We start from the raw sequence: 23,434 nt of genomic DNA on the forward strand, positions 1-23,434 counted from the left end.
TGTTTTTTGTCCTCAGCTGGTCCCGGCCAGCAGACGCAACTGCCGGGGTGGGATCTCCGCCGGCCGCTGCTACGACTGCTGCGCGACTATACGCTCGCCAGAGAAGGGCTTCCAAAATCCCCAATTTCACTCCATGTTGGCTTCAATTGTAAATTGATCTGAAAGCAATTGACTAAAAACGATTCGTTTTGGTCTATACACGCCATACATAAAACCACAAAAATGACAATAAAATAGACGTGTCGCCGTTTTCTCGGTTAATTGAAGAGGAATACTTTTTGAAGTAGCCCCGACGGGAACCCTGTGCACTGCACAGGGTTCGGTCCGCACAGAGGGGAGAGTCGGCCACTTGATTGAGATGTCAAAATTATTTTCTTTTCTGATTTCTTCACCCCTCCGTGCAGACCCAACCGTGCGCAGTGCACAGCGTTCCCTGCCGATGCTCCCAATGCAAGCGTAACGTATGATTTAGTTGCCAATTGATATTTTCATTTTTGTATATCAATTTGGGGATTGGTAAATACCAATAGCTCGTAACACTGCTTGTAACAATGTGTATGGATGAATGAAGATCCAGCTCAAATATAAAGATAGTCATTTGTTGTGATCCGCGGCGTTTTTTCAGGGAGCCAATCACAGTGACCGCTGGTACAAAGACCGCGCCCACCGCTTCTTGATCACGAGTGGGTCCGCGTGCGCAACCTACGCAGAGTAGCTAAACGGAGCGGGTCGCTGAGGTACATGGCCAATCAGCGCCAGCAGGAGGAAAGGGGCGGGGCAAAAGCGCGAGCCCTCCTTGACAGCTGCAGCTTCCGGGCTGAGCCTGAGAAGAGCAGAAAACGAAGAGCTCTGACGCTTCACCGGCTGTTCAACATAATACAGTCGCTGGAGGAGCTAACATTGAGTAAAAGGGTTCGTTGCCATAAAATTAAATTAGATTAAATAAAAACATGTGTTATGGAAATATAAATAAGAAATAATATACATAAACACAACTTTTGGGGAATATTTAAAAAATAATTTGTCTGAATTCTTTTTTTCAGGAGAGGTATTCTGAAAAACAGAAAACAAATTATTCAGAAAACAGAAAAATACTGTACCCAAACACAGAAAAATACTGTCCCCAAAAACAGAAAAAATATTGTACTCATAAAAACATAAACTAAACACAAAACTAACACCAACAACAAAATTCGTTTTTTTTCTTCAAATGAATTCAATACGCTTGCTTTTGGAAGCCCATTCCTGCCAGTCCCCCCCAATTTTTTTTTGTATTTTATTGGCAGAAGCCTGTGTTTGCAGTGAAAAAGATTGAAAGTCCAATCCCACCGGTAAAATAAATACATATACAATATTGTACATACATACTGACGAGAATAGGCACCAGACAGTACAGTTAAGGCTTCTGTTAATAATGATAATAATAATAATAATAATAGTAATAATAATAATAATAGTTTTTCCATTTTTTATTATTCGTCCGGAAAAATACAAACACAAAACAGGATATCATCCAATGCATACAAAATAAACAAATACAAAACAGTATCCACAATAACACGAACAAGTGCCCCATCACTTTATATTCAACATTTAACGTGATATTCCACTTTTTATCTGGAGTGGCAGCAAAGCTTGAGTGGAAATTATGGCTCTTGTGGCGTCTTGAGCCAGTGGGTGACCTTTTTTTTTTTTTTTTTTTTGTGGTAAGTGATCATCTTCCGTGTGTAAAGGATCTTGGCGTGGAAGGCGAAAGGGAAAGGAAACGGCGAGCGGTGGCGTCCATTCCAGTCGGCAAGCTTGTGCGTTCTCGTGAGGAACATCGCCACCTTTGACGCGTCCATTTGGCGAATCTCGCCGATTCTCTCGCTTTGGTTCTGTTGGTTCCTCTCCCTTCTGCTGCCGCCAAGCGTGTGTGCGGATTTGCCTCGCGTGGAATTGTCCACGCGCCGCATTAGTCCAAGTTGGTCAAAGCCAAGCGGGCTAAGCTAGTTAGCCAGCTAGCTCCCCTGCTAACTAGCTCGTTGTGAGGCTCGCAGAGACCTCGCTTCTTTTATCGGGGGTGATTTTTTGGGGGGTGGGGGGTGGGGGGGAAACTGGGTGTAAATATTTGACCTGAAGTGTCCCTTGGGAGGCTGGGTGAGCTGCGACGCTTATTTGGTCGAGGGTCGAGGCAGCCTGCTGCTTAATACTCTGCGCATTTAGCCCCGGACGCCCTGCGTAGGCCCCCGGCCAAGCCCCGACGTCGTCCTGCGTCGCTACCTGGACGCTTTTTTCCTGTTTTGTTTTTGGCTTGCCGGACCAGCGAGAGTTGACAGGTGAGTGTCAAATTCTCGATTGCACTTCACTTCAAGTAAACCCATTGAAAAGATAAGAAAAAGGGTGTTTGCGGATAAGCTTAGTTGTGCAAAAGTCCGGTGAAGTTAGCCCTAGGAGCTAACGCAATATTAGCTTGATGGGGGGTGGGGGGAATCTGGCGAAATCACGCCGCAGGTCGCCATCTTCAATTGGGCACGACCGCACATCGCACTGGGGCTGCTCGATCGACGTGAGCGTCCACCAGTATTTGTCGGTTGGCTCATTTTTGGTGGTGTTTTGATTTCATCGATGTCCGTCCCGGGAGTCATGTAGCATGGTGCTCCTCATGTGATCAAAACACTTGACGTTTCTGCACTCCCACCTGCAGTGTTGTGACACCGGGAAACCCCCGTTTATCGCCGGGGATGGGTGTACAATTTCAAAGATGAATTCATTTACGTAACACCAGCGTTTATCAGACGGACCTTTTCAAGACGGTCCCAGTGTTCGAAGTATCGTTTTCCTGTGACTGATAGTTACGATTGTTTCAAAGCGGTGAATGCGCACCAGACATTGCGGTGCTTCTCAAACTTTTTTAGCACCTCCAAAAACACTTTGTTCTTCAAGTAGCACGGTTATGATCATCATTAAAATGCAGTAGCGTAATAGGCCTTAGTGGTTGGTCATCAAAAGCAAAGCACAGATTTGATTCCTAAACTGCATTTGAAAACACATTTTAGAGGATAATTGCAAATGTACGTACTTATAATTTAAGTGAACTGTACTTGATGAGTGCTCTTGACTGTATTTAAAAGGCGCTAAAATAAGTGGGATGAATGTTTACTTTGCTAGTAGAGTGTGTGCCCCTACATCTACTTACCCCCTAAAAAATTATGTTAAGGGCCTGTGCTCCTAGTAAAAAAAAAATGTTAGTCTGGAGTAGGGCTGTCGCAAACAAATCTTTTAGTAATCGATGATTCTATCGATTGTTCCATCAATTACTCCGGGATTTTTTTTCATAAATTCCACACCCTCCCACAGTACTTTTGCAAGGAGCAACATTTATTCCAACATTAAGTGACTCTACAGCAGGGGTCACCAATCAAACTCCAGGGACCTGCTTGGCAAGCAACCTCCCCCAGGGAAAACCCAGCAGCTATTCTTAACTGTAATGGCCCACCCATCATGTTGTGGAGGCTCAGGGCTCAATTTTGAAGGTGTACAAGCACTCAGCTGTCATGAAGCGAAGTGCAAATAAAGAGTTTTGACGGGCCGTAAATACTGGTCGGTATCGCATTGGAAAGATATGATAACTGTCAACGAAAATATCAGTTTCATCGTGTTGCTGGGTCAGCACTGCAAATGACAAATCGGAATCGCCTTTGCTGGTTAAATTCATAAGAAATGACAAATACATTTCGGGGTCCGACATTACCACGCTGGCCACCCGAAGTTCACTAATGCTGGCCCAACCGGGCCACCTGTACAAATTTCATAAATAAATCCGATCAAATAAGCATGGCCTTGCTTTTTGAATGTCTAATCTTCAATATTTAAAGTTGTATGCACTTGAGTGGATCAATCCTCTTGGCTTTTTTTAGCCCCGCTGTGCACGTTAAATTGTGCTCATTCGTTGTCGCGTCATCTACTACGTTCTCGCATTCACTTTAGCCACTGAGTCTACACGCTTCACCATTACATGGCCTGCAGTGCTCATTTATACGTTTTGTCAAGTATTGTTTTAAATCACACAATATCTATACACTGAGGAGTGTGGATATTGTTTTAGGCGGCTGCTTTGATCACCCGTACTGGCGTGTATTTTCGCCGCGTCACTATTTCATCCACAGTTAGCCTCATAGTTCGTAATTTTGTTAAGTATGGTTTTTAATCCGGGCCAGTGCCGGTTCTGGCAGGTCCACCACAACTTGGCCACCACCCACGAAAAGCTTCATGTTGAACCCTTTCTTTTATTTCTGTGGGTACAACAATTTGGAGAATTGATGAGTTGTTCAGATAACTTGTTTAACTTAATATTGTGCAAATCGTCGGAATTTCAGCCTCTCAGACGTATGTATTCACCAATTTCTGTTGTCCTCCATGCATATCATCATCATATAATCATTAGATTTTTTTCTATCCAGATTCGATTAGTAAAAAAAACAGATTAACTAATGTAATCGTTTGGTGCAGCCCTATTTACTTGAATTAAACAAGTTATTAGACCTTGAAAATTGAACTGAATGCCCTCTGAGGGTACATGAGTAAATGTAAGAAAATAAACTGCATTGGATATTAATTCATCAAATTAGAATGTCATACAACAGTTAGGCTTGGGTGTTTTACTTGATTCAAGGTATACCGCTGTTCTCAAATTACAATTACAATTTACAATTTCAAACCGACTAAAACTCTACATCAGCAGTATGAGTTTGTGTGTGTGTTTGTTGTTGTTGTTGTTGTTGTTGTTAGTACAAGCAAAGCGCCATCAGTGCTGTGTAACGTGTCTGCAAATGAGTAGACCAACTAAGGTCCCGAGTCGAGCAAGTCCATGTTCTTAGTGAGGCAAAACTGTACACTAGTTGACCCATGCGTGCTACTCGTACTTGTAATGAGTAGAGATCGACCGGTATGTTTTTTTTTTTTTTTTTCAGGGCCGATACCAATTATTAGTAGTCAAGGAGGCTGAAAACCCATATTTGGATTCAATACTCATTTTCAGTAAAAAGGAAAATGTTGGCATCAAAATCTAAATAAACAAATAAATAAAACTTGTAACTTTGTTGAAACATGTTCAAGCATAACAATTCTTCAGATTTGCATAATGTTGATTAAGAAAAAAAACATTACTATACATTTTGACTATATTTTTATTATTATCATAATTATATACATCTCTGTTATCAAATTCTAACAAAGTTTAGGGAGCGCCCTGGGTCATCAGCATGTCTTCAAAAGTGAAATGAAAACTGAGACAATAGCTCCATATAATTTTCTACGGTAAATGAAGGCCACCAAAAGATCAACATGACAGAAATGTTCAACTTTCACGTATTTTTGTTTGGATTTCAATGCAGTTTTAAATTGATTTATCGGCCATCACATTTTTAAAAAAGGCCAATGCCGATATTTGTCCTAACGGAGAATATCGGTGCCGATAATGGGTCTATCCCTAGTAATGAGCCACTGGATGTTAACGAGTTGGATTTAATGTCACCGGTGGTACTCAGGATGAACGATTAGCTGCCTGGAGACGGTCAGCGTTGCGCACGTCGATAGGCTAAAATGATCGATTGAGACGATTGTCCTATTGGCTGTTTGTAAGCGCCGTTCGTTTGGCTGCGCTGCAAATTCCTTTTTGCTGCGCGCCGTCATTCAAATCAATGCGAGCACGAAGGCCACATTGACACACGGGGGGTGTATTGATGGATTGAGCAATGATCAGATGCTTTTTTTGTTTTGCTTCGTAGTGCAAAGGTAACAAAGAGCAGCAAGCACAAAGCAATTCAGGCTTTGTTTGTTCTTGATTTCTTGTTAGGACGAGGCGCTGAGCAAGCCCTGCCTTGATGTTCTTTTTTTTTTCTTTTTTCTTTTTTTGGTCTGTTGTGGTTTTGCCGCAGGCTCCCGGGTGCCACGCAGTCTTCTCCCTGAGGAGCCAAGAAGCAGACGGCTCATGACTTCTGACCAGGACGCCAAGGTTGTCGCTGAACCGCAGGTGCAGCAAGTACAAGAGGCCAAGGACAGCGCTCATTTGGTGCGTCCTCCTTTCGGTCAAGCGCTCGCGTCCGCTCGGAGGGCACACGCAGTCGGCCCTCGCCATATTGCGGCCGCGTCGCGTAGGGCTGCGCGGTGAATCCAATTCGGCAGCGGGCGCTCCCAAGCACGTGGCGCTTGGACCCGCACTTGTGTCCCACAAAATATCGCGGGCAGAAAAAAACAGCTCGCCCGCCGGTCAGGGAGTGTGACTGGTGTTTTGCTCCATCTCACTATTGGGCAATGCCGAGGAAACAATTGTAGGACGACCAAGGACATGGCGCGCTATCTCCGTCCCAGACGACCAATCGTTGAGTATGGCGCACTACACGGGCTACGACCCGTCAAGACGACTCAAAATCGGTACAGTTAAATCGCTGAAGTACAGCGCGTGCGCGTTTGTTTGCTGGACTCATCGAGTGTTTTCTGTGTGTGTGTGTGTGTGTTTACTTGGCTTTTGTTTAGCGAGCTTGGGCAGTCGCCAAGTTTACCTCGTAATCCATATGGCTCGCGGTGGAACAGAATTGCTCCTGACGGTGACCCTAGTGCTAACAGAGTCGCTCGCCTGACTGGGTCCTGCTGCCCGCTGATTCGATGAATGATTATCACTTCCTCCTCCTCCTCATCTGCCGTCAATGTGCACTGATTTGCCCAACGAGGGTTTCATCATTTCCTCATACTTTGCGCCCATCAACTGACTCGTTCTCCATTTCACGGCAGGATTAATACTCGTCATGTAAAATTGAGTGATTGCACTTCGAATGACAAGAAAGTCTCCGTGTAAAGCCGGCTATTGTTTACAAAAGTAATCGCTGCACCTCCTATGCATATTTGATATTTTTGTATTTTTTTTGGTACAGCTTTCGCCGTGACCGTTTAATTGTTAGTGTGCGCAATTTCATCAGTTGTTAGCAGGTGCTTTGACGGGCAGTGGGAACAACGGGACTTATGTTGTTGAGTCTTTGCCCCGGTTGATTTTGGCAGGCGTGGCTAAGATAGGCGACAAGTGTCATTTTGACTGCCCCCATCTGAAGGACCTTTCGCAGTGCCGCTCGGCGGCGTCCTCCTTCCGCCTCTGTTCTAGCTGAAGCCCACGTGGGACGTTAGCCTGTGAATTTCCCAGTTTCGTAGGCAGGTCATTAACAGCGGCCGTGCCAAAGTTGATTACGAGGAAACAATTGTGGCTATCACTCAACTATTTTGTCTGTGACAAGCTGGCGTCACCAATTATGACGCTTGCGGGAAGTCACGTCAGGTGTGTGAACATTGAACGACTTTTGCTTTTGAACTGTTGTTCCCCCACCCATGTGAGGGATTTTCTTTATTTCCCGTCATGCCAAACAAGCTTTGAAGCCTTTTAATGAGCATGTTTTTTCCCGTCGTTAACTAGAGATAGACCGAAATGATTTTTTTTTTCAGGGCTGATACACATACCGATTATTAGTAGTCGAGGAGGCCGATAACCCATATTTGGAGCTGATATTCAGCAAAAAGGACAATATTGGCATCAAAATACATAAACTCTTCACTTTGTTGAAACGTCTTTAAGCATATGTTTCTTGAAACTTTTGTCGGATTTGCATAATGTTGATTTTTTTATTTATATTTTTTCAAACAAATATTCTTATTACAAACGTTTGCCAATATACACCTTTGTTGTAAAATTCTAGCAAAAAGGGAGCTCCCGGGTCTTCAAAAGTTGCATGAAAACTTTTCTTCTGTAAATAAAACACTCCCAAATTTCAAAATGACAGAAATGTTAAAATTTCTATTTTGATTTAAGTGTTCTCAGGGTCAGAAGAAGCTATTATAAAAGAATAAAACCCTCCTTGACTATACTAATAGTCGGTCTCCGCCCCGAAAAAAAAGCATATCGGTCAATCTCCAGATGAGAGGCTTGAAAGTCGGTGCGTGCGTGCGTGCGTGCGTGCGTGCGTGCGTGCGTGCGTGCGCGCGCGCGCATCTTTTCTAAGTGGCGTTGCGTGGCGTCCACAGGAATCCGTCAAGGTTTCGGACCTCAACCCCAATGCCAAGGCATGGGCCAACCACATGTTTAGCCTGGAGCCCAGCGGCGGTGCTGACAAGCGCACTGCGGCCCTGCAGCCATGGAAGGACGGCTGCGAGAGCTCGGCCCAGCCCCGCCCGCCAGGTTGGCCCGCCCGCCCGCCGCTTGCCCACTTTCGCGCCTTTTTCGTGACTTTTTCTAGACGCTTGACAACATGTCAAGCCTTGCAAAGCCACCACAAATTGACATCCTTTCAGCCTGAAACAAAACCACACATTCAGGGAAAATGTTTCAAAATGTCATCTTTAGATGATCTATGTGTCCCTTTTCCTGCCCAAAATCGGATTTCTGATTTCAGTCATTCCCCCCCTGCGTGGCGCTCTAGATAATGAGCTTGATTGACAAAGCGGCACATGACATTTCTGCCGTAACTGGAATTCTCAACCTGCCGACTATTTAAAATGACACTTTAGCATGAGAGAGCCTGGACAAAACAAATCAAAAGGCGTTGACTTGAGGCACTCATGCCCCCCCCCCCCGGCCCCTTTTTCAATAAGCTTATCATGGTAATACAAATACATGTCGCTTGATGGTAATGGACTCCTTACGATTGTTGAGCTTTGTGTCTCTCTTTTTTGGCCCGAGAGGTTACGGAGCCAGCGAGGAGGACAAAGCTTTCCAGGAGTCCCGACTGACACGGCCCGATGAGCCTCAGCCGGCGCCGGCGATGTTGGGCCAGCCTCCCGCCTCGGCTGCCGCGCCCGTCGCCCCCGAGCGCTCGGAGCCGCCCTACCCGCCGGACTTCCCGGAGCAGAGGCCGCCTGCGCACACGGGTAGCGATACCATTCAAGGGCAGTGGGTTTTTAAATGGAATGATTCGATTCGGACAAATCAAAAGCAATTTTCCCGTTTAAATCATTTTGAGGATGAACTAGAATTGCAAAATTTGAGGCACGCTGAAATGCACACATTCAACACATGGATACTACAGTACGTACAGTAATTACTTGGGCTGGGAAAAAGTACTATATCGCGATGTAGCGTGATACTTATGCCGATACCGGGTATCGATGCGTTGACAAAGTATCGATACTTTGGATACCTTATGTTATGTATTGCACGTTCTGTAACATATTTTTGGAACATTTGAGGTCCTTAAAGTTGACCTTTTGTGAATGGAGTTTTATTTATTGCACTCCTATCTATCAGGAACAGTTACTGGAACTGGAACAGCAATGGCAGCTAATGTAAGAACCTTTGGTTGTCAAGGCAACCATGCAAAGTGGTTAGCTTTTTTTCTTGTTATCATATTTGAGGCTCGTCTCATTATTTTTTCTGTGACTGTATTTAACTTTTGTGATCAAAGGAACACAGGCCTTTTGATGTTTTCAGCATTTACATTCTGTCAAAGAATTTCCACCCTTTTAAGTAAACAACGAGGTGAATTTTGTTTGATTATTTTTTTGTTTTTTTTTTGTTCATTCAAACCACTGCAAATGTTAGCTATTTATCCACCAAAAATTTGAGCAGATGTTGGAATCAAGCAATTTTTTGGGGGGGGTGTAGTAATGTTTCATCACCATTTAGCCTAACAGGGGGGTGAAGTCTAATTGTTAACTTTGAAGCTGCAAGATTGCCTTGGCCAGGGTTTAAATGCAGTTTGGGAAGCACAAACACAATGACGACTGCAACAAAAGCCTTTTGTGAGCATTTGATTTTCTTTGTGTGCTAACAGTCAGTGATTCCCAGCCTGAGAATGCGCGGGAAGGCTTGCGGGAGCACTTGAAGAAAACTCTGGAATTCTGTCTTTCCCGGTGAGCCTTTTCTAGCCAACGTTCCCCATCGGCACATTTTCCTCCTCTCGAGTTCCGAGCGCTCTTAATAGTTGCGCTCTCAAGCTTTTTTTGCGGCAGCAACACTGTGCTGCCCCCCACACACACATAGACTGTAACTCCCCCCCCCCCCCCCCACACACACACACACATAGACTGTAACTAAGCAATTGTGCCTGGTCTTTGTCCCTCAGCGAGAACCTGGCCAGTGACATTTACCTCATCTCCCAAATGGACAGCGACCAGTACGTGCCAATCGTGACGGTGGCCAACCTGGATCACATCAAAAAGCTCAGCACGGACGTCGAGCTCATCGTGGACATTTTACGCTGTGAGTGAGACTGGTCGTGAGATGCGCTCGGCGAAAATTGAGGAAAGACTTGGCTAGATTTTGATTCGCTTTTCACGAGACTTGAGTGAGACTTGAACGAGCTGACACAATCGCCGAAACATGACTTAATGCAATGTAACTTGTTACAACCAAATACACAGTAAGCCATCAATCGCTTTGTTGAGCAATCGGTAACAAATGCTGAGTCGCTCAACGCGCGGACATTTGCTAGTTAAAGGCCAGCTAATTCGACACTCGCTTGCTGACTCCCACGTCACTCCCCAGACCGGGCCCTGCCTGCTAAAGAAAAGAGCACACGCATTCAAAGTCACAGGCGCTACAGCGTGGAACGGGATGATGGCGACCTCAAGTGGGCAAAAAATACACTGCCCCTTACATCCAGATTTTGTATTGGGCATTATTTTTTATTTTCATTCTGTGTCAATGCCTAATATTGCGTAATTAATTCTGATGTGTTTACTGGAATAATGGCTGGGATGATGGGAGAATAATGTTTTCCCCAAATATTCCTTAGGCCCAGCTTGTATGTGACTTGGACCTCCCACTGACACGCCTGCTCGCCCGCCCGCACACGTTAGCTTCAATCTAACATCACGTGACTTGTTTGCACTGACGTGGTCGTGCTCTTGGTCCTGCAGCTCTGCCATTGGTCCAGGTGGATGAGAAGGGGGAGAAGGTGCGACCCAATCAGAACCGCTGCATCGTGATCCTCCGAGAGGTTCCCGAGAGCACGCCCGTCGACGTGAGTGCGCCTGCGTCTTGTTTGTCTGACGTCTCAACTTGCCGATTCTCAACCAACGAGGACGCTTGTTGAGGTTGGCGTCCGGTTGGTTCGTGACCTCGTCAAGGCAACAATGGCCTCCGATCTCCTTCGTGTCATCAGTGTCTCAAAATGTCAACTGTCGGTCAAAAGCAGTGTTGTTTTCGTCAACGATGACGAAAATATTTCGTTAACGCCCCCTTTATTTGATGACGATGACGAGCTAAACGTGGCTCTTTGATGACGAAAACATGACGTGTCGTACATGAATTTTCGGCGACGAGACAGGACGAAATTGTTGGCGTGTGGTCCGTTAGATGTTCAAAATTTATGACATCCATTCCTATTGTACGCGTATTCTGTCTTTCAAAAAAATGCAACGCTGGCGCAAGCTATCGTTCGGGCGCGCCCACCGCCGGGATAGGGCGCACGCAGGACGCACACACCGGCACAACAAAACGCGAACGGGTCTGCGGTCATTCGTCTCGGCTCACGCACACTGAAACGCTTTCCTTTGACGGACCATGGCGGCAGTGACAGCAAACGGGCTTGGTGGTCGGAAACGAAGGAAAGATATGGACATACTTTCTGTACAAGCCAGCAGAAAGCGCAACACGATGCATTGTAGACAGCGGCAACGGTGACTGTGGCCACAAACTAAGTGGAAAAAAGCGGACAAAAACGTCCAAAGTACGGACATGGTTCAAAGAAAGGTCGAGCGAGTTGGTCGTCTGCACCCTCTGTAAAGCTGAGTTGGCGTACCACAGCAGCACATCAGCCATGAACAAACACCTTTAGCGACGTCACTCAGGAGTACTACTGGTAGACGAGAGAAAGCAGAAAACTGGAGTATCCGAAGTCCATCCAGCTAACTAATATCCCCCGGTTTGACTGAAATTGCTGTTGTGTCCGGCGTATTAACAACGTGCATCGTTATGTTTCATTTTCCGGAAGCAGCGGTTTGCAGTCAAAGTTACGCCGTGTCGTGTTTGAACTTTGTGCATTATGTAGCTAACGTACTTGGGCTGTTCACACATGCACGCACACATTGTTTCATCGTTATGTAAAGATAAATACCTCATTCATGTTCACACGTCATGATGTCTTCCTAAAAGAGATGTGACTGAATTTCAAAAGGTTTTTTTTACTTTACTAAACAAAGAATTTAAATAAGCTTTCAGAAGTGTTTTTAGAATTAATAATCATCAAGACAAAAATAATCGCTAGATTAGTCAAAAAATTCATTGTTAGACTAATCGACTAATCGTAAAAATAGTCGATAGATTAATCGTTTGGGACAGCCCTACTCTGCACTTTTTGTTTTTGTCTGAAATCCAAACAAAGATAAGTGAAATTTGAACATTTGTCATTTTGAAATTTTGAAGAAATGTATTTACTGCGGAAAACTATATGGAGCTGTTGTCTAAGTTTTCATGTAACCTTTGACGACACGCTGATGACTGTGGGACCTCCCTTTTTTTTTTAGAATTATACAACAAAGTACATGTATAGTATATATGTATTTGCAAAGTTATCATCATAAAATCAACATTACGCAAGTCTGAAAAATTGTTTCAACTTTTTTCGATTTTGATATCAATATTTTCCTTTTTGCCAAAATTGAATATCTGCTCCAAATATCGGTTATCGGCCTCCTTGACTACTAATAATCGGTATCGGCTTTGGCCCTTAAATAAAACATATCGGTCTATCTCTAGTACGAATGCACCTAGAGGTGTCAAGATTAATTAACTGGTCAACAATGTATCATCAAATGAATCCTCTGATTTCAGTGCCACTGAAATAAATATCAGATTTCTGTAACAGTGTCTTGTGTTTTTTCCCAGGAGGTGGAGGCCCTTTTCAAAGGAGACAGCCTACCCAAGTTCATCAACTGTGAATTTGCCTACAACGACAACTGGTTCATCACCTTTGAGTCTGAAGCAGATGCACAACAGGTAAAACTATGCTGGACTTTCTTCCAGTGCACAAAACACACCGCTGTAGCCTTGTCTTAAAACTTCTTTTTTTTTTTTTTTTTTTTTTTTTTTATGCGCACAGTCACTTTTGTCTTTTCCCGGAACATGTTTTTCGGAATACGAGCCGTTTTTGATTGATTGATTTGTTTGACTTGCGAGCAAAGATTTGAGACACCAGTGCTGCGTGGTGGCCCAAAATCCCATTTGCATCACCGCACAATAAGCAGCAGTTTGGCTTAGAATGAGCAAGTCTTCGAAAAGGAGGCTTCCATCTGTTTATCGCCACTCGCAGTTTTAAGTTTACTGTCAAAATAAACATAAAACAAAGAGAATTACAAGTTGTGTATTCAAAACAAACAACTTGGACTTTGACGTGTTCTCGACTAGCGTCAGCGGTGGCTCCGGGAGCGCTGTTGCGTCTTTCTACCTTTACAGCCGGGAGAGCGGATATGTCATTTTTTAGTTTTTAACCCATTCTCTGTCCCTTAGCCAACGAAATGTATCAGAATATACATGTGACGGTGTTGCGAGCGCTCGGAGGATGTCCTGAAATTTTTTCAGGCAGTAATGGCGGACGTAGACGATCGCGGGAGCTTTGAAATAAGTGACGGTAGCGATCGTAGACGGCGATGACGCGCTTGTGGACTTTGAGTCGAACGCGATATATGATTAGGATATGTTTGTAGACAATGACTTTGGCTTGACAATGACAATGGCTTTGTAACAAAATCGAGGATGGTAATTACCACTCATTTTTTTAAAAATTAAAAAATAAATAGTTCTTCTCCTGCACTGACACTTTATTTGTACATTTTTGATAATAAACATAGGACTGTGTGAAAGCCACAAGTCTAAGCTCTGAAATTCTTTTGGAGTGATGTTTCTATCTGCTACAGCGGCGAAGAGCTCAATTATTTTTTTAGGTGGTGAATTTCCGGGAAAACGTCAGGTTAGAGGGTGATTCGAAAGTCGGTTTTGGGGAGATGTTTCGCCCGGCGCTTTAGCCCCGAACGGGTTACGAGACGCATGACAGAAATTGTCGCGTTTTTTTGAGGGAGGCCCGGAAAAAATGAATGGCGTTGCCAATTGATTTCAGTGGGCAAAGATGCCTCGAGACAAGAGTGAAACTTGTATGTCAAGGCGCCACTGCATTGTGAATTTAAAATGACAAAAGCGTGTTGTGGTGTTCAAGGCATATCAGTACCTCCGGGAGGAGGTGAAAACCTTTCAAGGGAAGCCTATCAAGGTGAGTCCATTTTGACGGTACATTCTGTCGAGGTTCCTGGGAAATGGAGGTGAAACGGGACACCCGTGTTTGCGATGCAGGCGAGAATAAAGGCGAAGGCAATCGCTCTGAACACTTTCATGCCAAAGAATGGCTACCGGCCCGTGGAGGTGAACCCGTACGCTCAGCAGCGCTACACCACGTCCTACTACATCCCGCCCGTCTACAGCCCCCAGCAGCAGTTCCCCCTCTACAGCCTCATCGCGCCTCAGGCCTGGTCGGCCACTCACAGCTTCATCGACCCCGCGCTGGTAAGAACTCGCCGCCGGTGCAAGGCTGCCTTACATTTCACCGCCCACGCGTGTACCACGCTTGCAAAATGAAAAGGCTGTCCTGGACGCTACCAATAAAATTTTGAACTTGACTTGAGATGAAATGCTTGGCACAGTCTCTGACAAAACATAAATCAGACTTTTTCATGCTGACGTACTACTGTACGACCTGGGCTCCGACGTTCCGGTCGGTGCGTTGCTCGAACTCCCCCATTTTCCACCACGGAATAAGGATGCAATGAATGCCGCGATGGCCTTTGTAATTGGCTTCGCCTTTTCCCATGAGGCTGGCGGCTTCGTGGATCGTTCTCCGGTCGCTAGCGACACTGGGACCGCAGCCGTTTGTCTCCTTTCAGTTTTTGAGAAATTCTATTCAATTTTTTAAAAAATGACAAAATGAATGACTTTTTTGTTTTAACATCTGCATTTTGTCCTTGTTACAAACAATAACTTTTTGTAACTTGTAAAAACAAACCTTGAAAAAAACCAAACCATTTGTTTACGCAGTTTAATTTTAAATCAATTTTTGATGAATCGTTACATCCCTGTATTTAGATAATCCAAATTTGGACATGTGGCTCGAGTCACACTCGTCCACGTCTGAATCACGATGCCTCTAAGAATCGGACGTTTTCCCCGCCCCTGTTGATTACTGAAGATTATTTTTGTTTTTCCCCAGGTTGCTCCCTTTCACAACAACCAGTTCATCAACGGATTTACGTCGGCCAGTTTCAAACCGGCGACCACTCCTCTCACCGTCAGACACCACTCGCCCAGGACCAGGTGGGTGCTACGACTACACGCCCCGTAACAACGGACGCAAAGGTGGCAACTTGAGTTTGATGCCCGCAGGAATCACAGCAAGCCTCACCTGAGGCCCAGCCTGGCGGCGGCAGAGCGCTCGGGGCTCCTGGACAGCCCGGGCCTCTTTCCCAGCTTCCCCAGCGACAGGCTGAACGGCGTGCGCAGCAGCCCGCCCACGCGCTTCCCCGCCAGCCAACCCAGAAGCAGGTTACCCTCCTCCTCCTCCTCCTCCTCCTCCTCCGTCGCCGCCGCCGTTTTTCCCCGCCGGGAGACGGCGGGCACGGGCCGAGTGTCCGACTTCAGCGCCACAGCAGACTACTCGTCGCTGGGAATGGGTCGAGGAAGGTAGGATGAATTGAAAGCGGCTGTGGGCCTAGCAGAATTTCTGCAATTTCGGCTGTCCTCAAATGCTTTAAAAATGTTTCTTCTTCTACCTGCAGGAAAAAGAGGGATGACAAGTTTACAGTAAGTCCTTTTCCCCTATTGGAGCCACGCGTGTTCTATTTGAGTTGATGGCGTCGTTTAACACGGTTTGTGTGCCATAAGCGAGTGACACCTCAATCGCCGCCGCCGCCTCCACCCAAGCCTCCGTCTCCGAGCTTCGAGTTGGGCCTGTCCAGCTTCCCGCCTTTGCCCGGAGCCGCCGGGCATCTCAAGGCCGAGGACATCTTTGACAACCGACTGGCCGGCGGCGGCGGCGTTGCGCCGCCCGCCAAGGACAGAGTACGGCTCACTCGACTTGACTTTGGTTCAGCAAATGTGATTCCTAAGCAGTGCTTGCCGGATTTTTTTCAATTTTCTTGAAGGCCTGAAGTTCTTGATTTGACCGCAGCTGCCTTAACACTTTGCCCGCACAGAACCTTGCACAGAACGTGAGCGTCGACGCCAGTCCCGGAGGAGCCCCCGCCTCGATGGGCCCCAAAGAGCCTCTTGGGACACCCCCTTCCTCCTCCTCGTCCTCCTCTGTGTTACCCGTGAGCTTCTTATCTTCGCCCACTACACCCGCCGCCGCCGCTGCTGTGGCCTCCAACTGGACCCCCGCGGTGTGCCCGCCGCTGCCTCCCTCCTTCCCGGCAGCGTAAGAACCACACTTGGGTGGCCTTGAGCCCGATAGCGATGTGGCACAACGCCACAGAAGTCTCGAAACAGTGTGCGGGGGTTGGGCAACTACTTTTCATGAGTGGCCAACACTCGGCTACTGGTTTTGCAGAGAGTCCGAAATTGAGTTGACCAAGCAACCATGCCATAGAAATTCATATATATGTTTTCAGCAAAAAGGAAAATATTGGCGTCGAAATCTAAAAGAGAAAAAAAAAAAAGAAAACTCTTGACTTTGTTGAAACGTCTTCATTGAACAATTTTTCAGATTTGCATAATGTTGATTCTTATTTTTTTTTTTTTAATACATTTTTGATATGTCTGTTGTAAAATGAAAAAGTTAAATGAAAACCTAAATAGTTTTCAAAAGTAAAGAAAGCCCTCCAAAATTTCAAAATGACAGAAATGTTAAAAATGCCACTTACCTTTGTTTGGAATTCAAACATAAACAAAAAGTGCATAGTGTTCCCAGAGTTAGTAAAATCTCTTACAAAGTGAACTGAAAATGTAAATAAATACTTCCTTGAAGTTAGTACATTTTTAAATGGATTTATTATCAGCCATCAAAATTTAAAAAAGGGCCAGTATCGATATGCGTCAAAACGCTGACTATTGGAGCCGATAATTGGTCTTTCCCTAGTACATTACGTCACGAAAACGAATGGATGAAATATATGTGAGTGCGCTCCTACTTTCTACTGGTCCTTTGTCAGCAATGTGACCTTGACGACGAGGCCATTTTTACGACTGATGGCATGCCGCCCTCGTGACGTGTTGGCTAATTTCCCGCCGCTTGCTTTCAGGGAAGCGAGGGTGTCGGAGGCGAAGCAGGCCAAGGAGGCGCAGCTGTCGGTGGAGCGAGTTCCCGGCACGCTGTCCACCGCCAGCAAGTCGGTGCAAGTCAACGGCGCCGCAACGGTCAGTGCAGACGACCACAAGAAACAAACGTCAAAGCTCTTTTTCTGTTGGACGAGGCTACGGCCTGACCGGTGGAAGCTTCTCCCTTTGTTTCCACGTTGTTCTCGGACACCAAGGTGTCATACTTAAAAAGATGGAGCGAGATTAGAGATACGGCTTTGGCCCGAGGACAACATTTTTCATTTTTCAAAAGAACATCAGCAATTTTGCAGGATGTGCTTTCGAGGGCTTCGGGAATCCTTGGGGTCTGTTCCTGAGCATATCTGATTGGATTTGAGTAACAAAACACTTGTTTCTTAAATCAAATCTCCCCATTCAAGTGAGCGAAAATGACAAAAACATTCCAGCTTCCAAACAAAACCATTCAACAATTAAAAACTGTTGAATGACAAAATATCTCTCAATATTGAACTTTCAACTTTCAGATGCCGATCATCGTCCAAAACACCGAATAGCAGCGCCGATAATTGGCCCGGCCGATAATGGGTCTATCCCTACAATTAATGGTGTAGTGGACAACTCGATCAATTGTCAAATGAATCGACAGCTCCTTCTGATAGTCACCCCAAAATTGTGCTTGCAGGAGCAGCGGAAACCTTCCTATGCCGAGATCTGCCAGCGGGCAAAGGAGACCCCCGCGCTGACGCAGTCGCTCGCCCCCAAGGAAGCCAAGCCAGCGGGTTGTGAGGAGAGGAAGTGCCCCGACGTCTCAGGCCCGGCGGGGGAAGCCGCCAAGGCCAGAGAGACTTGCCCCCCGTCCTCCAAGCTGGCCTCGGGAAGACCCCCGCGGGACGCGCGCAGGCCGACCGGCCGCTGGGCCTCCCCGCCGCCGCACCCGGGGAAGAAGGATCCACACCACACCCCGCCCAAGTCCCCCGTGTAGGGCTCCCCCTTGCACCCCTCGCACCCCTCGCCCTCTATCGATGCGTACAAAAACCGACAACAACCCAGGAACCACGTGAGGGCTACTCCGTTGTTGTTCTTCTCTACACGCGTTCAACACGAGCAACGAGGACGCCTTCTTTTCTGGATCAGGGCTTGCAGACAAAAAAAAACAAAAAAAAAAAAAAAAAAAAAAAAGCACTTTACTGTGCATGTGAAGCACCGTCTTATTTTTTAAGTATTTATTTGGTTTACCCCCCCCCCCCAACCCTTTTTTCGTTCCTGTTAATGATCACGTTTAGTTTTGGGGTTTCGTTGTGGCACAGGTAGGGTTGGAAAGGCGTGGACGGGAATTTGGAAAATCGGCCACGTTGGAAGCTTTCCATTGGAAAGCATTGGAACTTGAGGGTCATTTCTGAACTTCGAAGCATTTACTTTTGCCATGAGCAGACCTCCGTGCGAGATCGATTGCTCTCCTTTTTCGGGCGTGATTTGAATTTTGGCTCAGAGTGCAAAAAAAAAAAAAAAGACCAAGCTTAACCGGAAAAATAAGGTCAATTAAGTTCAAATCTGTCATCAGAATTGTGATTGCTTTAGTCAAATATTTTTCCGCCAACTACATTTGAGGTTTCCTGTTGACAGCCAACCTTCGCTTTTTGTCCATTCCTGAGTCATCCTCATTTATTCCCCATAAATGTCCATGGGAAGCCAACAACAAAATTCCCACAATTTTGCAAAACCCGTACTCGGAGCGGTCGAAGAGCATCGGTGGCGCCTTTGTTTTTTGCATGTTTTGCGGAGTGGCCTTGTTTTTTTCCACGCTGTCACGTCGCCGTCCGCGAGTTGCAACAGAGTGAGCCGCTCGCCACTCATTCACTCTTTGTCGGACGCAGCGGCATTAGCTTGGCGCACGTGTGGTGTGGCGGCGTTAGCTCGACCGGAAGACGAAACGGGAAGGCGTCACGGGAAGCGTCGGTCCGTTTGGTCAGCAACGCTCCGCCGGCCGGCCGAGGTTTTAGGTGTCTGACCTATTGACAGGCCAGGATGGAAGACTGCGGGCGTTTGGCTAAGAGTAGAGCAAGAAAGGACGACGACTAAACTCGGCAGATGACGTGACCCTTTGTTTGTTTTTTTGTCTTTTGTCTTTTTTGACTCACACGCACGACTTGGTCTCACCTGCTGCTCAATATGTAACTCACACGAGATGCGTGGACTGTATCCTTGGTGTGCTAAATGGGCGAGATTAGCAAAGCGGTTGGAGTGAGCTGCGTTGAAGCCGCCTCTTGTGCGAGAAGCGTAACTTAGGACGCTGCGCTTGCGTGACAACCAAAGGCACGTTTGAGACGCAGGTGCGACAGAATAAGTTGTTCTCGGCTTTACAAGAGGCGCACATGTGACTCGTAGTTACGTTTGCATTTTAGCAAAGGCGCAGAAGGCGATGACAAAAGTTGCGCATGCGACTTGAAAAACAAAGCTGGTCGCTCAGGTTCCTCGGGAGCTTGGGGTAGACCCCCCCTCGATGATGACCATATTTGGTCCACCAGGATGGCTGCTGTACTTTTGAGTTGAAGTGAAGTAGATGGCACTAGATGACGTTGAAGGATGTTTTGTTTTCTTGGAAGGGGGGGAGTAGCAGTAGAAGGAAAGAGCGCCCCCCCCCAAGGTTCCCGACATGGCGCGCCCTGTAGCAGCATGTTTGCTTCAACTGTAAATAATAATAAGCAAGCGAGTCCGAGTCCAAACTCCACAAACGCGTCTTCCTTCCCGGCGAGAAAGGAAACATTGCGACTTTTTTCTTTTAAGGACTGAGATGCACACGGATGGCTTTTTTTTTTTTTTTTTTTTTTTGTCTTCTTTACGGTTGCCAAGAGAAGATGCTCGTTTCTGTAGCTGTGCAGTTTTTTTGAAGCGAGAGAGAAAGCAGCAGACGGGCGGGTGTCGTCTCCACGCAAAAGATTTCCATCCAGTGTTTGAGAAACTTGAATTTTATTTGAACTTGAAAAGTGACTTTGCCTTAACTTTTATACCAGACGAGCATAGAGTGTAGTGTTTGCCCCTCCGCTACAAAAGAAGAGAATATTTAGTGAGCTAAGGCAGAGTGCAAATCTATCAGCGCCTTTTGTTTCCCTTTGCCCTCATGTACAAAAAAAAAAAGAAGAGAAAAGAATAGTTTGGATTCAGGTTGCTTTTGGCGGGCGAAAGTGAAACCGTGTAAATGCAAACAGAGTCGATCGATACTGTATTAAATATTATGCACTTTGAGGTGTGTGTTTTGCTTGTACAGTTGTAAATAATACTCAGATTAAAAAAAATAGGAGGTACCTAAAAATAATCTATTAATGTCGCTAACGCGCTGGATGTAGGATTCAAACAACAAAAAAACGACTTATGTGCTTTTTTGAACATTTTCTTTTCTAATCCAATTTGTTTTGCGTGTGGACTTTGACGAACTCTTTGTACGTTTTTGGTTTTGTTTGGTTTCATTCCCTTGACACATGCGCGATTTATTTTTAATTTTTTTCTCGTTTACACGCCGGTGACACGCCACTAAAAAGGTAACAAAGAAAACAGTCATCAATGCAGAGACTACAAACTTCCTCAACTTTATTTTTTGGGGGGAAACTTTCCAGAGTGAGAGATTGCTTCCAAACTTTTATGGATGTGTTCATCTCATCTTAGCCTAGCTTAGAATAAAGACTGGTGTTAATTGTGCATTTACCAACACTGACTAACAATTTGTTTATTTTAATGAGCGTTTTTCTCACTTGTTTCAACTCCGGTTTTAGAGCTGAGCTAAGGTACACACATTCACAACACCATTAGAGCTCTGCAACGTTATTTGGGCTACTATAATCATCGTCATCCTGTTTTGGGTTTTTTTGTCTTGTTTTTTTGCGTCTGATGTTGTGTACGCTGCTGAGGTTGTGACATAAAGCACATTTGAAGCACAGGCTAACTGGTGCGTACTTCTCGTTAGCCACCCGCTTGTTAGCTTGCGGCTAGGTTTGACTCTTGAAATGTTGATCCTGCCTCAATGTTTGTCCATGTAGGAACATCAAAAACGTATTTTTTTTTTTTTGTTTGTTTTTTTTTTTTGTATAGCCTTCAATTTGGCCGTTTCTCATCAGCGCCGGCCTGATCTCCTTTGGACTCTGAACTGTGTGCTTACAAACAGAGCCGCCCTTCCACAAAGATGGCCGCCATCATCTCACTTGGTCGACACCTCCCTGGCGTGACCATTCGTTTTGCTTGCCTCTGTCCCCGTTGGCTTGTTTTGACCGTCCCATTCTCTCCGTGATGGGACACAACTGAGAAAAACACCAGAATGAGTTTATGTCAAACCTGAGGAATGCACAAGACTCAAGTTGTATCTACTCACTGTGGTTTCACTCATTAGCGCTAACCTACTTGCTACGCTAACAGCTGTGGACAATCGTGGACTTTGCATCAGGAGGGCTCGCTTAAGGACACCTTTAACCATCTTTTTTCTTTGTCTTTTGTTGTTTTTTTGGTTACCATTTGACCTTGTTCTTTGCTTTTTTTTTTTTTCTTTTTTTTTTCTTCTTCATTGTGAGACTGGAAGCAAGTGCGTGGTTGGCTTAGAGATAATTTAAGTTACTCTTGTGACAGGATGTTCAACTTGTCTCATTTGGAGGAAATAAATGTAGCTTACTGGAAAATAAACATTTAGACACTGTTGAGGAAATGAGGGGCTCTTTGTCTTTAATGTACTTTTACTAATACCGAAATGTATTTTTCTTGTTCATCCATGACAAATATGGAATTTTCTTTTAACCAGAATGAAGTTTTTCAAGAAAATTGCACCTGATTGGGAAAACTATTTAATAAAACAATTCATTCGCATTTACTTTTCTTTAATATAATTAACTAATTATGTTACCCAAGCAATTAAAATGTAAAATTTAAATGTCTTTTTTTTTTTAAATATACAGTATATTAAGCAATTATTTGAGATGAATAACTACAATATTGAAGTTTATTTTAATGAAGTAATTCTCATTTTGTCAGTAATTTAAATCAGTAGTATAGGCAGTCTGGAAAATGGATGCATGTTATTGATTACCCGTTATTTAGTAGACACATTTTTAATTTATTTAGTATGCATTTGTTTTCATATTTTAAAATTGTATTTTCAATTAATCAGTCTTATTTAATGAAAATTACTGTACATGTAAATATGTCATGTTTCTTAAAATAACTCATTTCATCCATTCATGTAATTTGTACAATGTGTATGTACATAATACATCATTGACTAATTTAGTAAAGTCAAAAAATTAAATATAACTATTTAATTTTCTAACCATTTATTTCATTTACAATAAATTAATTGAACAATTATTTAACATTCGTACAATATAATACATGAATGCAGCGAGTATTTCGTTGGGCTGTACGTACTTTGGCCACCCCTGGATAAGGCCTTGCCAGCGCCTTTAGTTTTGTTAGCCAGCAGGTAGCGCCAGAGACTTGACAGCACGTTTTCAACGCATGCTATCAACAACATCCTGCAAACGGCAACCACACACTCCAAATTACAATCAAATAGTTGACTTTATAAACACTTAAACGCGGCTCTTTTCGCTACTCCGCTAACTGAAAGAACTTTTCAAATATGTTTTCACCATCTTGACTTCACGTTATGCCTTTAGTGTAATTTAGTATGGGGATGTAACTACATTTACATTAAAGCATGTTTAGGGGGGGGGGGGGGGGGAAGCGTGATTTTGATGTGTCAGGCGAACGGTGGTTAAGAGGTAAAAGCCGGAAAACGCAGGACCTTTCTTTCAAAATTAAAGCTAGGCCGGAGTTCAATAGTTCAATGTTGCGGCAACCTTTATTGAGCCAAGGCACATATTCCACATCGGAAAAAATCTCACGGCACACCACTTAGCAAAAATCATTCATAAAACAGTGGCTATACAGGGTCATTTTGTACCTTCTGTCATTTAGTGGAAGAAAATGTTATTGTTTTGCCTGTTATTATACGTGGTTGGTATAAATGAATGAACAAAACGGTTGTTTTTCAAATTAGGAAACACATATTTTTGGGGCAAAATAATTGACTTTGGATCATTTCCCGCGGCACACCTGATGATCTCTCACGACACGGTAATGTGCCACAGCACACTGGTGGAGAATCACTGCGAATAGTTGTTGCTAACTCTGCTGTTA

At 44.8% G+C, this 23,434-nt stretch overlaps 1 protein-coding gene across 1 annotated transcript; it reads left to right on the forward strand.

Moving 5' to 3' along the window:
- Positions 1-1,698: 1,698 nt before the first annotated feature.
- On the forward strand, positions 1,699-21,944 carry larp4b (La ribonucleoprotein 4B). The gene is made up of 17 exons (XM_086042127.1): positions 1,699-2,318; positions 5,919-6,052; positions 8,047-8,200; positions 8,704-8,889; positions 9,792-9,870; positions 10,083-10,219; positions 10,879-10,982; positions 12,848-12,958; positions 14,172-14,225; positions 14,306-14,515; positions 15,216-15,319; positions 15,389-15,685; positions 15,781-15,805; positions 15,887-16,063; positions 16,198-16,418; positions 17,242-17,356; positions 17,940-21,944. Exons 2-17 carry the CDS (start codon positions 5,972-5,974, stop codon positions 18,237-18,239), a joined length of 2,355 nt encoding a protein of 784 aa, XP_085898253.1. The 5' UTR covers positions 1,699-2,318; positions 5,919-5,971; the 3' UTR covers positions 18,240-21,944.
- Positions 21,945-23,434: the final 1,490 nt, after the last annotated feature.

Source organism: Filicampus tigris, chromosome 10, assembly GCF_054856515.1.
Source record: "Filicampus tigris isolate MCC_2025a chromosome 10, RoL_Ftig_1.0, whole genome shotgun sequence".
Classification (NCBI taxonomy): Eukaryota; Metazoa; Chordata; class Actinopteri; order Syngnathiformes; family Syngnathidae; genus Filicampus; species Filicampus tigris.

What these genes read in the sequence shown, in the direction of transcription:
- larp4b (XM_086042127.1), top strand. Translation starts at nt 5,972, where the DNA reads ATGACTTCTGACCAGGACGCCAAGGTTGTCGCTGAACCGCAGGTGCAG. An exon ending in CTGAAGCAGATGCACAACAG is followed by an intron (nt 12,959 to 14,171) that starts GTAAAACTATGC and finishes GTGGTGTTCAAG; the next exon opens with GCATATCAGTACCTCCGGGA. An exon ending in CTGGGAATGGGTCGAGGAAG is followed by an intron (nt 15,686 to 15,780) that starts GTAGGATGAATT and finishes TTCTACCTGCAG; the next exon opens with GAAAAAGAGGGATGACAAGT.